The 15,361-nt window shown below is 33.1% G+C and overlaps 1 protein-coding gene and 1 non-coding gene across 2 annotated transcripts; both read left to right on the forward strand.

Annotated features, from left to right (window-relative positions):
• Window positions 1-691: 691 nt before the first annotated feature.
• On the forward strand, window positions 692-4,707 carry LOC106403065 (probable serine/threonine-protein kinase PBL18). Its single transcript, XM_013843912.3, has 5 exons — window positions 692-1,140; window positions 1,401-1,747; window positions 1,854-1,989; window positions 2,101-2,231; window positions 2,362-4,707. The coding sequence occupies exons 1-5, from the start codon at window positions 1,083-1,085 to the stop codon at window positions 2,872-2,874; spliced, it is 1,185 nt and encodes a 394-aa protein (XP_013699366.2). The 5' UTR covers window positions 692-1,082; the 3' UTR covers window positions 2,875-4,707.
• Window positions 4,586-4,705, forward strand: LOC125589497. The gene has a single exon (XR_007325682.1). It is a non-coding gene; the product is annotated as a U5 spliceosomal RNA (small nuclear RNA).
• Window positions 4,708-15,361: the final 10,654 nt, after the last annotated feature.

A 15,361-nucleotide genomic window follows, 5' to 3' on the forward strand; every position in this document is an offset into this window, starting at 1 on the left:
AATATCCGGAATGCAGGCATGAGTACTAGTCTTTATTCAGATCAAGAGAACATTTTTTCCTTTTTGGTAACACCAGATCAAGAGAACATATTGTCCATTAATAAACACTGAACTGCATATTATGGTCAGTATTCTGTATACTCAAACATGTATTATATATCATTGATTTGTTTGTTGAAGTTGCGTTCATAAAATAGTGATATAAATATGATTTGCCAAACTGGCGTTCTTTCATTTGTGCTCATCATTTGTGTTTTAGCATTATTTATTTTTATTTTTATAAAACAATTGTGTTTTAGCATTAATAAAATCTCTAAATATGAAAAAATGTGGGTTCAATCTATAAAGGTAAAATCTAAATAAACAAACAAAAACGTTATTACAGAAACAGAACACTTTGTGACTTTTATGTACTACGTTGTTCAGACAAAATTATATGTAAGACACTATTGGGTTTGGCTTTTGAAAGCCCAGTATCATAAGTAAGCGATATTTTTCATTTTAGTATTTTTCAAGGAAAAAAAAAAAGAAAGGTCTGGCTGCAAGAAAGAAGAAAACTCATCGACAAAAAAGAAGTTTGTACTCGAAAGATGCATGAGCATGACGTTGCAAGTTTAGGGTAAAAGAATTGGAATCTTTGGGTTGGAGGAAAAGGAATTATTCGACTTTTTGAAGATGGTTAATAGACTTCGACCCACTTCAAATTTCAACGACTCTTTTCGTTGTAAACCTATCCTTTCACACTCTTTTCTGTTTGTATACTCTAATTAGTTCCCTGAATTCGTGCGCATGGGTCATTGTGAAATAGTGTGAATTACTCGTGAGAAGGAAAAGGCGAAATTAGAAAGTGCAGCAGACCAAACTAGTGATGGGTGGTGTACACGTCTTTGGTTTTGACCAACGACGACAGCGACAGACAAAGATTTTTCATCATACAAATCCTTTCCTTGTCTTTATATTTTCTTTTAATTTAATATCCTCTGTTGCTTCTTGTAATTTTCTCTGTTTTTTCCTTGTTCTCCTTCGCTCCATAAAGATTTAACTCTTATTGCTTAATCGGACAAGAAACCTCGATCTCTCTAATGGGAAATTGCTTGGATTCTCCTGCAAGAGTAGATAACAGAGAAAGCTCTTTTGGAGGTATGAAACAAAACCCACTTCTTATTAATGAAATGAAACTATGATGTGTATTTTATCATAGGTTTCTTTAATTCAATCATCGAGATGGTTAGTTTAAAATGAAATGAAACAAATACCATGTTCTTGTTATAAGAAATTGAATACTCTGTTTATTTACCGTTACTCATCGATTATAGCTTCTATCAGAATTTTCATGTAGTTCCCAACTAAAATTTCATGTAACTGATTTTTTTGATGTTGGTGTTAAACGTTGACAACAGGGTCATCGAAAATTTCTCCTAAACCGAGTCAGCCATCTCGACTCTCAAGCCTCATAATACCCTCTTACAGCAACAGAAGCTTCACTAGTTCATGGTCAGTTCATACACCAAGACGTGAAGGAGAGCTCTTACCTTCTCCAACACTAAAGGCCTTTACATTCAACGAGCTCAAAACCGCCACTAGAAACTTCAAACCCAACAATCTTATCGGTGAAGGCGGTTTTGGTTATGTCTATAAAGGTTGGATTGGTGAGCAGTCTTTGTCGCCTTCGAAACCAGGGTCAGGTATGGTTGTTGCAGTCAAGAAACTTAAATCAGAAGGGTTTCAAGGACACAAAGAGTGGTTGGTAAGTTCATAATCCTTAATATGTTTCCTTTAGATCACTCTTACTTAATTTATGGAATGTCTAGCACAAATTAAATAATAATAAGAAAAATGTTGGTGAGTTTCAGACTGAGGTTCATTATCTAGGGAGGCTTCATCACATGAATCTTGTGAAGCTCATTGGATTTTGCTTGGAAGGAGAGAAGCGGCTTTTGGTTTACGAGTACATGCCCAAAGGAAGCCTTGAGAATCATCTGTTTAGAAGTAGGTAGCTATATTTAGATGGAGCTGATCTAGTTACATTCAAGTTAATTATAATGAAAATCTAAAATATGATTTATTAGTTTTCTTGATGTTTCTTGCTTGTTTGTGTAGGAGGCGCAGATCCGATTCCGTGGAAGACTAGGATGAAAGTTGCAATAAGTGCAGCTAGAGGACTTGCTTTCCTCCACGAAGCTAAAGTCATATACCGTGACTTCAAGGCCTCTAATATTCTACTTGATTCGGTACACCACCTACTAACATAAACTGAATATTTTAAACACTTACAAAGAATATTTCACAATTGCCTAGATATAATTGATTAAATTTATAGGAAGTGTTTCTCCAATTAATGAAATTAATTTGTGAATGCAGGAGTTCAATGCAAAGCTATCTGATTTCGGATTAGCAAAAGCAGGACCAACAGGAGATAGAACCCATGTGACAACTCAAGTGATGGGAACACAAGGCTATGCTGCACCTGAATACATAGCAACGGGCCGTTTAACTGCCAAGAGCGATGTCTATAGCTTTGGAGTGGTGCTGCTCGAACTACTCTCGGGACGTCCCACGGTAGATAAATCGAAAGTAGGAGTGGAACAGAATCTGGTGGATTGGGCAATACCTTATTTGGTGGACAGGAGAAAAGTGTTTAGAATAATGGACACAAAGCTTGGAGGGCGATACCCTCACAAAGGGGCTTGTGCAGCAGCCAACGTTGCATTGCGGTGTCTTAACACAGAAGCTAAGCTGAGACCGGAGATGTCTGATGTCTTGTCTACTTTACAACAGCTTGAGACTTTGACAAAGACGGGCTCTACTCCAAACGCAATCATGTCTCCTTCATCTGTGTCGGAGAATCGCGTGAGATCTCTACGTTTAAGGTGAGAAAGAAGGAGATTTAGCGACCCTTTTGATTCTGTAATATATATTTTTGCAAAGTGTGTTGAACAGTTTTTTAGCTTCTCTAGGATCATAGGTTTTCTGGTTGGAAATGTATAGAGGTACATATATATATATATATATATATATATGGGAATGTAAATGAAAACGTAGGTTTTCTGGTTGATATTAAAATTTGTGTGACCGATGTAACATTTATGAAATATATGAGTTTACAATACATAGCAGATATATGCTTAAGGGTGGGAATGCAAAGTATCAAATGAATTTTCTGTTTTATAAGAGGACATAAAGAGATTCATAAGCGCATATGATTAATGATTTGTAATCTTTATATCAGTTAAGTTCTGTCCCTACTTTCTTAAAGCTTCTTATCATTAGTATTCACATCATCAAAGCAAAAATGTGCTCTAGAAATTAAGAGTGACGGGGACTAGATGTAGTCTTATTGAAATTGCTCTCCAGGTTTGAAAATAAGACTTGTTTGATATTCTATGGATAGTGAGGAACTTAGACATGTAAGATTATAAGTATTCATTATGTGATCTGTGTAAACTAATATAGGTAAGCCTAGAGCCCTTACCGCTCAATTGGTACTAGAAAATAACTTATAAGGAGTTAAGGACTAAAAAAGAAAAGCGTAAACAGTGCCCTATGAGGATACATAAGAAGATTTATTGTGCTCTACAGCCACCTTACAAAAAAAAATTGAGCAAATAGTATATTTCCAACCAAACTAGTCTATTGAACTGAAAGTACCAAATGAGTCCAGGAGTTCCCCCAAACACTTCAGTGGAATACATTTTGATAGAAAATAAACGGTATCTCCAATGAAGTGCTCAGAGGAACTCTAGGAAACATCTGACCAAATAATGTTTCTTTTCTTCTCTATATATATTTTGGTGGCAGGTAAGTTTGGTTTACAAGAGTATTATGGTTTGAAAAGTTTGGAGGGATTGACGTTTATATATATAGAGTTGGAGGCATTGTGAACTTAGACGTGAATTCAGGTTAAGGGGTTTAGGTGAAGGAATCAAATATTTCAAGAAAAGTTCATATAATCTTTTTACCTTTCATCAGCTTTTTACAAGATAAGAAGGATCACACTATACACGCGTAGATGCCAATAAACGTACATGTACACTCATATACATGCAAATGTACACATGAATGCTTTGCTTCTGTTGTGCCAATATGTACTACTCTCCAGTTTTAGGATACATTATCAAGACATAAGAAGACTAATATTAGAGCGGACTTTTTTTACCAACTTGACATTATGTTGGAATTCAACCTTACAGTCTATTTCTGATCTTTTTCTTCTGTATAAATGTCTTTGTTGTCTGTAAATTTGTAGATGTTTTTTTTTAACTTATTGGCTATTGCCATCCGTTGATATTTTATGCAGACTATCTGACTGAAAAGTGAAAACATGTCACTGAATTTGTTAGGTAGAAGGAAAAAAAAAACGTTTGACTTGGATTTCTATTGAAAAGAAGAGTTGTAAGTTGGGACAAAGAAAAATCTATTAAAAGCCCAAGGTATTTGCAGGCCCATCCGTGCCCAATAATAGTTTTAAATCCAGTTGCGTCTTTTTGTTCCTACGCTTGACAATCCCACATCGGATAACAGGGACTAAGTTGCAGTAGAAGTTACATTACAAATACAGGTCTCACTCTCCAAACGAAAATCACGCAGCCATGTGGTGAGCACAAAGCGAACTATTCTTTCGCCTTTTACTAAAGAATACCGTGTGCTCTCCACGCTTTAAGTGGCATACGCCTATTTTTGGAGGGTCCTGCTTTCGAGTGGGCCCAACAACCTATAGTTGAAAACTTGAACTTTTTGCCTGGTACGAGTTTTTTAAATTGTAAAACGGTTACTGGTACAATCCTTTGGATGAAATTACTACTGATTGGTTTAATGTAATTTAACCTTCCATTTGTTCTGTAAATCGTATTAAATACTGATTAATAGGTCAGTGAAATAATATGGAAAACATTTAGTATTATCAAACAGAGTCCAAAATCAAATTATTGGTCATGATTATAAAAATTGAAGATTTTTGTTAAAAATCAAATGTCTTTCTTCCTTTTTCTTATCGAGACTGATTTTGGAAAAACCATTTTGGTAGATGGCAACTTCAGAATTTGAGAAATGACATTTGCACAATAGTCAACCTTATTTTAGTATTCGTATAAATTAATGGTGCATGTTATTTTGTGATACAAAACATAAAAATTGCGATGTTTACATTGGTTTTTGTATTTCCATTGAAATATTCCCAAGACCAACACATAAAAAGAGAGTAGAATAAGATCTACCACACGAAAGATCCTATGAAGAATGTGCTTCTGTATACTGATTGAGATGTTATATTCTCTAACCTCACTTATTTCCCAATATACGACTTGGTTCATCTTCAAATTTTACGCATGTTTTTATATATAATGGAGAGAATATTATCATCTACGGTCAGTCTGCCTGCGGTCCCTCTATAAGAAATTCCATTGCAAAAAGGGGAAGAACATACTTGTAGAAATATATATAAATATGCATTTTGTGTTGTGACTAATGTCATTGAGTAAGAGAAGAAGCATTACCGAAACAGATAATATGAAGCGTCAAATGTCCCCTTGAGTTCCCTGAAACGCTTCATTGTTCATTACGTAGATGTTTAGTAATTCAATCTAATGAACACTGAAGTGTTTGGGGGGACTCTAGGTGGTATTTTGACACCGACAGGTTTAATGAATTATCAAGCGGTATTCCAACGATTCAGGTGAGTCATCTATGTATTCAATCTTCATGTAAAATAAACAGATTGTATTTCTGAGTCCATTTAGCTTTTCGAAGCCCCTAATTATATTATCAAATTAAACTTGTATTTCTTTTCCTTCCCTTTGATACGATGGAACTTGGATTATGCTAGGAAAACAGGTTACAGGTACGATGAGAATGATGATGATGATTCTGGCCCTGTTCGTTTGCTCACCCGGATGGATCATCCGGGTGAAGATGCAAATCGATGTTCGTTTTGTGCTTTATAATGCTACATCTAAATGGATCACCTAACTGAATTTTTAAAAACTCATATCAAATTCTCATCCAAATGAAGGTGAGTCTTGATGGTGCATCTGGATGCAAATGCATCTAGTTCAGTCCAAAATGATAAATGACAAATAATTTATAAAAATCAAAATATTATTTTCAAACCAAAAATTCTATTTTTTTTGCATATATATTTTTCGATCATAACCAAACAATGCATTTTCTCGTCAAAACTGAAAAACAAATTTTTCCGACAAAACCGCAAAAATTCATTTTCCGCAAAAAACGTAAAAACGATCATTTCCATAAAAACATATTTTTTTGGTCAAACCAGTAAAACCACATTTTTCGGCCAAAAACGTAAAAACGCACTTTTCCGCCAAAACCGTAAAAACGCATTTTCTCGCCAAAAACGCAAAAACGCATTTTCCCGCCAAAACCGAAAAAATGTATTTTCCCGCCAAAACCGCAAAAATGCATTTTCCAGCCAAAACCGCAAAAAACGCATTTTCCGCCAAAATCAGAAAACACATTTTCCCGCCAGAACCGCAAAAACGCATTTTCCGCCAGAACCACAAAAACGCATTTTCCCGCCAAAACCGGAAAAACGCATTTTTCCGTCAATACCGGAAAAACGCATTTTCCCGCCAAAACCGCAAAAACGCATTTTCCCGCCAAACCGCAAAAAAAAACTGTTTCCCACCATAACCGGAAAATGCATTTTTCCGTCAAAACCGCAAAAACGCATTTTTCGTCTAACCCGCAAAAACGCATTTTTCGTCAAAACACACATTTTCTGCCAAAACCGCAAAAAAAAACACTTTTCCCGCCAAAGCTACAAAAAGTATTTTCCGCCAAACCCGCAAAAACATATTTTTCGACAAAACCACAAAAATGCATTTTTCGTCAAAACACACATTTTTCCTCAAAACCCGAAAAAATATTTTCGCCAAATCCGTAAAAAATGCTATTTTTCCGCCGAAACGTAAAAAAAAATATTTTAGTCATTTTATTAACAAGTCCACATGGATGCAGATGAAGTTAAAAAATAAAAAGCAAACGAATATAGTTGCATTCAGATGATTTATCTGGATGCATAGACGAAATGAAGAAACGAACAACATCCAGATGAATCATCTAGATAAGACACCCAGATGGACCATCTGGATGCATCTTTCAGATGTACAAACGAACAGGGCCTCTATATGTTGAGCTTTTAGACTTGTCCACCTTTGTAATGTAGATGTAAACATGTCCATGACCATCGAGACAACAAGATACGAGACTCAGACAACAAGAATGGAGAGACATGTCTATTAAATCAAACGAGTAAAGAACTGACACATTCATGAACTTGATCCACTCCAAAGTCTCTCCATTCTCATTCTCTTTTGTCCTTTGATGTAAATACGAAAACCGATCTAGCCTGAAAACCTCGAGGGTAACTGACGCAATAACCATGGCAATAACCGGGAATTTCTATCGATGGACATCATTGACGATTACCAATCAAATAATTATTTTGAAAATAATATGAATTGTAAATGAGTGGCACTAGCTAAATACTAGTTGTTATCTTGTCTTCGAAAAGAGCTTTCCAATAAAGTATCTCTTCCACCAATTCCCACGGAAGCATCTCGAAGCTAGTTTTGTTTTGGAAATGGAAATGAAAAGGTTAGGATTTATGTTAGTTTTTTTTTTGGTAACTGATGTTAGTTTATATTTGCAAAATCAAGGGAGCGCTCATGCATGGTAGGGTTTATAGCTGATACACTATGTACTTTGTATTTATGGATCGTTTAATCTGGTACTTTTGTAATAATCACTTAAACCTAATTTAGTTGTACCATAATTTATTGCTTAAGATACTTGGAGCACCATGTATGAAACATAAATAGTTTCACTGTTGATTTAACAGTGTCTGCTTACGTTGGTTGATTTAAGATCACGTATGAGTTTCAGGTGGAGTTGATCCAATTAATCGGTTGTTTACTTTCTGTCAAAGTTGTCTCTAACTTTGAAATAATAAAAAATATTTTGTCTAGCTTCTTTGGAATTATTTTAAAAGACTTCTGTCATATAATAATACATCATGTAATATGAAAGCTCATTTTCCCTTCCTTTCGGCACATCACTAAGGTCGATATCGTCACATCATGTGCATCATTCAAATGTATATGGCATCTCCAAAAGTAGAAGAAAACAATAATTGAGAAATCTAGAAAGGCAGTCATAACGCATGTGTGTGTGAGTTACAAATGAAGATATCCCCATCAACTTGTTTCACAAGGGTTATTCTAATTAACTTATTAGGTTCAAAACATGGACCAAATTCATCTTCCGTAATATTCCATCTGTTTCGCAGAAAATGTAGTTTTGTCATATTTCATGCAGATTTTTAAAAATGATAAATATACTACTAGTATACCTTTATTTAGTGTAAACTTATTTTAATAAAAGTGTCTAAGATAAACATCTATATATTGGTTAGTTAAAAATAAAAGAAAAAAATTTATATAAAAAATTGTATTATAAATGGAAAATGACACTTTTTGAAACAAGAAAAAATGGTAAAATGATATTTTTAAGAAATAGAGAGAATATAAAAGGGAAAATTTTATGTTTACCACTTTCATGGTACCACTTTTCATCTTTACCACTCTTAAATGAACATTTTCAAAAATACATTATTCATTAAGTGGCAAAACACTTTTATACCCTTGTTATATATATATATATACAATAAATCATTATTTAAATAAATAAAAAATAAAAATAAAAATAATTTTTTTTTATGTTTTCGAATTATACTTTTCAAATTCGAAATTTTCTAAATTTTTTTTTTTGAATTTTCTTTTTGAAAATTGAAAATTGAAAATTATGTTTGAAACTATTTTTAAATTTTTTTTATTTTTTTAAGTATTTATTTATATATTTATTAGAATTATAAATTTAATATTTCAAAAACTATATCCCATCTCTTAACTCTAAACTTTAAGTCTAAATTAATTAACCCCAAAGATATAACCATTCATTAAAAGTGAAAGTATAAAAGTTAATATAAACATGAAAAATAGTACTATGAATTTGGTGTTTGCGGCAATTTTTCAATATAAAACTATTGCACGCTTTGATAAGAATCTACAATTTGACGGTCCATGTGTTAAATTCCACGAAACGAGAAGGAAAAAAGCTTCAGGATATATGTATGGTGGCTGTTGGATATACGGATAAGTAAGAAAGGCAAATAGTAGCATGTCCCTTTGCACTTCAATATAACACTGTGACCTTTTCGTCATTTAAAAGGAAAAGAAAAGAAGATTCCATAACTTATCATTGAGAACACATAAAATCTTCATATCTCCATGGAATTTCCCGTTTAAAAATATATAACTTCAGTTATCTCTAATGTTATTCTACTATATATACCAATCCTGGAAGGGTTTGTTTAACACCATTTTGTTTGTTATGTTTCTATAAGATGATAGTGCGGAGATCTAACCATTATATATCAGGTATAGGAATATAATATATATATATATATATATATATATATATATATTTAAGTGGATACCATTACTTATTTCAGGTATAGGAATATATATATATATATATATATATATATATATATATATATATATATATATTAAGTGGATACCATTACTTATTTATCTTTGAAATTGGGTATAGAAATATTTTATTTCTTAACATATTACCTTATTGATTTTGAATGAATTGCTTATTACATTACAGGGAAAATCCCACATATAGATGATATTGGTATTTTAGTGAGGATATGTTTTTTTTAATCTACAAAGATGCACGGTTTATAGAAGCCTGAAACATAGATGTTGTGATTTAATAACATTTAGTTGTTGCAACAATGAGTGACTGACTCTTATGAATCACTCTCCTGATAGACATAAATGTCAAAAGAAAGAAACAAAACTGCGAGGATATGTTTTTTTATGACACATTAACGATAGTAAAACAGTTTTGTTTAGAGTCTTTAAAAAGTTAACAAAAACTTTCATATACAACAACAATAACATATATGCTTTTAATACTTGTCATGTCTTTCTCTCTTTGTTTGCTTTACCAGCTTTGTGTTAGAAGATGTAGCTTTGGTGAAATTCAGATAAACAGTCAAAATTAATTGAATATTATACATTAAAAAAATATATAAATTTTTGTCCAAATTTTTTTACAAAAACTGAAACCCTTAGACAAAAGCTAAATCAAAAACTATAACTAAAAAATAACAAAATTAAACCCACAAAAGCCTATAAAACCAAAACTTACCAAGTAAGGCTGTTCAATATGGCAAAACCGAACCGTACCGAACCGAACTAAACCGAAATAGATAATATGGTTTGGATTTGGTATATACCATACAAACAGAATGGATATGATTTTAAAAAAACCGTAGGATTTGGATATGGTTCGGTATATAACCAATAAAACCGAATAAACCAAATAAAACCGATAAAAAAATAGAAACATGTAAATATGTATATATTTTATAACAACGTATGAAAATCATAAGTTAATTTTTTTGCTAATAACTATTACCATATTTTTTACAGTAATAAAATAGTCCTGATTTGTAAAACACTTGAACTATAATTAAATAACAATTCATCGCAAACATGCTTCTTATTTTCTTAGTCTTCTTTTGATCTTTTTTGCTTTAATTTAGCATTGACTAAATTGAAACAAAGATTATAAATTCGATGATAACAATTAGTGAAAATTCTTCACAATTTTTTTTTATCTATAAACGAATAGAGTTTCGTGTTTAATAGAAGAAACATGACTTTGATGAACGCTAAATATGAAAGAATATATTAACTTATTTTGTGTGCTTCGTGCTTCTGTTTTATTTTTTATTTTTTATTTTTATTATCAAAATTTTGAGCTTTGATTTTAATTATAGATTTGATTATTTTATTAGATGATAGAAACATTTTTTATTTTTGTTCTTTTATTTAAACTTATAATATTTTTTAATAAATGAATGTGTTGACAACAAGACTTTAAAATTCATATAATATGATCCCAAAATAAAGAATTATGTTTTTTGGTATAAAACCGAATAAACCAAAAACCAACGGTATATAAACTGAACCGAACCGAAATAAATATGGATTTAGAATGGTAGTTATATTTTACTAACCGAAATACCGAAAAACCGAAAAAATTGAACCCAAACCGAACCGATATCCGGATTGATACCAAGTTCAAAAAAAAAACCAAAACTTACCAACTGAAAACACCAAATCTAACATCCAAAATAACGACTAAAAGAACAAAATTACAATACTTTACCCAACCACATCAGGACTGAGAAGTGACCACCACTTCAACACCGCATACCACCAGATAGCTAATGAGATCAAAATGACAATAGTTTGTTCCACCACTGCAAACATCACACATTTGAAACTCGTTAATAATATGACGAATGGCGACACTGAATCTGGAGGAAAACACAACGGTTCAAGCAAAACTCCAATGCGACAAAGATCAAACAAACAATATTAGTGACTGTAACAATCATAATTCACTACAAGAAAACACGGAACATTCTGACGGAAATTCCGACGGCGACAAAATTCGTCGGAAATTTATGACGCATTTCTGACATAATACCGACGAACTGTTTATCTTCGCATTCGTCGATATTTCGTCGGTAATTTCTGACGAAATACCGATGAACATTACTTTATCGGTAACTTTCGACGAAATTTCCACCACTTTCCGAGGAAAGAATATATCCGTTACGCGACATTTATATATGTTTTCTATTTTTTTTACTTTCGTCAGACTTTCGTCGGACAATTCCTACGAAATTCCGACGAAAGTATATAACCGTTACACGAGTGTTTTTAAAGTTTTGTATTTTATATTGTCGTCGGAATTTCGTCGGAAAATACCGACAAAATTCTGACGGAAAATTTTTAACCGTTTTATTTCCGACGAAATTCCGAAGAAATATTATTACCGTTGACAGTTTCCGACGGTTTGATGCTTTTCCATCGGAATTCCGTCGGTTCTGTCGGTAACATGCTTTACATATACGTGCTCTCCCTCATTTCCCTCATTCACAATTCATTCTCTCCTCATTCTCTTTACTACAATTCCAAAAAAAAAATCATGTCTTCTGGAAATTATTATCGTTCGTGGATGGATAAAACTCATTTGGATCCAAACACTAACTTGCTTACGGAAGAATACGCAGAAGGCATTGGAGAATTCATGAGGCTTGTTCAACAACAATCGGAAGCAAATACCGGTATGTTAAGATGTCCCTGCTCTTCGTGCAATAATAATCGGATTATAAAGGAATGTGATGTTTGGACTCATTTATATATAAGAGGGTTTACACGGAATTATAAGGTTTGGTATCTTCATGAGGAAAATGGTTATGAATATGGTAGTACTAGCGAACCTCAGCCTGTTGATAGGTTAGAAGAACCGGATGTAGATTATGGTGTAGGTACTGAGCAGATAGTAAATGATCATTATAGAGGGGAAGAACCCAATGCAGAATCGAGGAGATTTTTTGACATATTGGATGCAGGAAAACAGCCTATGTATAAAGGTTGTAGAGATGGTCATTCACCCTTATCATCTGCAACTAGATTGATGGGTATTAAGACATATTATAATTTGGCTGAAGAATGCGTGGATGCGATTGCTAATTTTGTTAAAGGTGTTCTACCAGAGGATAATCTTGCACCGGGTTCATACTACGAGGTTCAGAAACTTGTAGCAGGTCTTTGTTTACCGTATCAGGTGATAGACGTTTGTATCGACAACTGCATGATATACTGGAGAGAGGATGAGAACAGAGATAAATGCAAATTTTGTGGGAAACCTCGTTATCAGGATACGAGGGGAAGAGTCCCGGTGCCATTCAAAAAGATGTGGTATTTTCCTTTGACGGAAAGATTAAAGAGGTTGTATCAGTCCGAACGCACAGCTCAACCAATGAGATAGCATGCAGAGCACTCCACAGATGGTCAGATTAGACATCCTTCAGATGCAAAAGCTTGGAAATATTTCCAATCAACATATCCAGAATTTGCCCAAGAGAGAAGAAATGTTTATCTTGGATTATGTACTGATGGATTCAGCCCATTTGGAAAGCATGGAAGACAATATTCTCTATGGCCAATGATTCTAACACCGTACAACTTACCGCCGAATTTGTGCATGCGACGAGAGTTTTTGTTTCTCTTCATTCTTGTCACTGGACCAGAGCATCCTAGATCATTAGATGGTTTGGCTCGGCGTGCTTCTTCTTGTCTTTCCTCTTCATAAGCTCCGTTTGTTCTTCCTGATCCTATGATTATACAGCAGCTGCATAACAAGGATGAACGGATTGTGGCACTGGAGACGCAGAACGCCACAATTCTTGCTGAATTAGCAGGTCAGAAGAAGACAAACGAAGAGATATTGGAGAAGATGAAGCGTTTGTTTCCTGCTGAATTTTCTTAGTTTCTTTTTCTTTTTTTTAAAACTTTTAAATGTTGTTTTAAATTATGCAAAACTTTTTTCTATAAAATTTTATATAAATTCGTTTTTTTAGATTTTTATTTTAAAGCAAAATAAAATTTTATAAAATACAATTTATCAAAAAATAATAAATAAAAAAAAACCGACGGAAAATATATCGTCGAAAATTTGTCGGATATTTCCGATCGACGCCTTCGTCGGAAATTCCGATGACTATGTTTCGTCGGAAATTTCCGACGACAATGTTTCGTCGGAAATTTCCGAGAGATGTGTGTCGTCGGAAATACTTTTCCGATGATAAATGTGGTCGGACATATTTCCGATAAATTTCTGATGAATATTTTCCCTACGAAATGTGTTGTCGGATTTGCGTCAGAATATCAGGCGTCGGAATATCAGCGTCAGTGTCGCTCGGAGTTTCGTCGGAATTTGCGACGAATCTCCGACGAACTTTTTTTTTTCGACGAATCATTTCCGACGACTAATTTCGTCGAAATTTCGTCGGAATTCCCCTAAACCGACGAATATAGCCGTCAGAAATCGCTTGTTGGAGCAATTATGAAATTACTGTGATCATATATTGTTATTATGATGTACGTTATTAGGAAACTAAATACAATTAGGTCTAAGATATTTTCTTAGAGTACTAAAGGAGAAAGGATTGTTAATTGAAAAGAACACACAAATTATTTGCCAAAAAGAACAAAAACAAAATTAAGCGCTCGATAACTTCAACAACGAAAACATAAACGTAAGCGATGTTAGAAACGCAGAGAACGGAATTGACTGGTGGATAATTCAAAGCGGATTATACGTCTTCAAACAAGGGCAAAACGATGCAATGATTTTTCAAGAATATAACACAACCCTATTTTTTATTTTTTTAAGGAGAAAGACATGATTGCATAGAATTTCCCTTTTACTAAATATATCATAATTATTAAGATATGAACAAAATTCTCTTAAAATACTCCAGTTTTCTAATATTATTATTGCCATTTTAATAAACAACAAACCAAAATAGGAAAAGAGGTCAAAAGACTCACAACACTGGAGATGATCCTCCGAAACCCGGCCAAAACAAGAATAATCTTTTCGATTTACTTTGATTTTATGGTTATATATTGTATAGCTATTTAAACTCTCCATACGTTTGTAGAGTTTCTTATCAGTAATATTCACATTACAACAAAAAAAGGGTTTTAGAAAATATATACATATATAGATAAGAGCGATTAAATAGTATTTCCTCAATTCAAACTTAAGTCCAGTGTACTCAAGTACCGAATGAGTCCAGGAGTTCCCCCAAACACTTCAGTGGAATACATTTAATTTTGATAGAAAATGGTATATCCAATGAAGTGCTCAAAGGAACTCTAGGAAACATCCGACAAAAACGAGGTTTGTTTCTATATTACATTATCAATGTATTGTATGTATATTTCGTGGAATATGTAAGTTTACAAGAGTATATATTAGGGTTTGAAAGTCTTGGATGTGTTGGCGTTTCTATGTATAAGTTTGACCCGTTGTGAACTTAGACGTGATTTCAGGTTTATAGGAAAGGAAATCAAATTATTCAAGAAAACTGCATAAATCCCTTTTCCTTTCAGCTTTTTGCATGAAAAGAAAGACCACATTTATATATACGCATTAGGCACAGATGCCAATAAATATAGTCACGTCCATACAACAGCACACATTAGTACTTTGCTTTTAATTTACGGATTTATTACCAAACAAATAAGAAGATCAATTCTAACGAAATATTTTTTTTGAAACATTATGTTGATTTTCCATCATAACATAATCTATTGTCATTAAAACTAATTAAATATGAAGAAAAAAACTCGATGATAGATCGTTACATTAGTGTTTTGATCCAGTTTTTGGATATATA

Source organism: Brassica napus, chromosome C6 (assembly GCF_020379485.1).
Source record: "Brassica napus cultivar Da-Ae chromosome C6, Da-Ae, whole genome shotgun sequence".
Lineage (NCBI taxonomy): Eukaryota > Viridiplantae > Streptophyta > Magnoliopsida > Brassicales > Brassicaceae > Brassica > Brassica napus.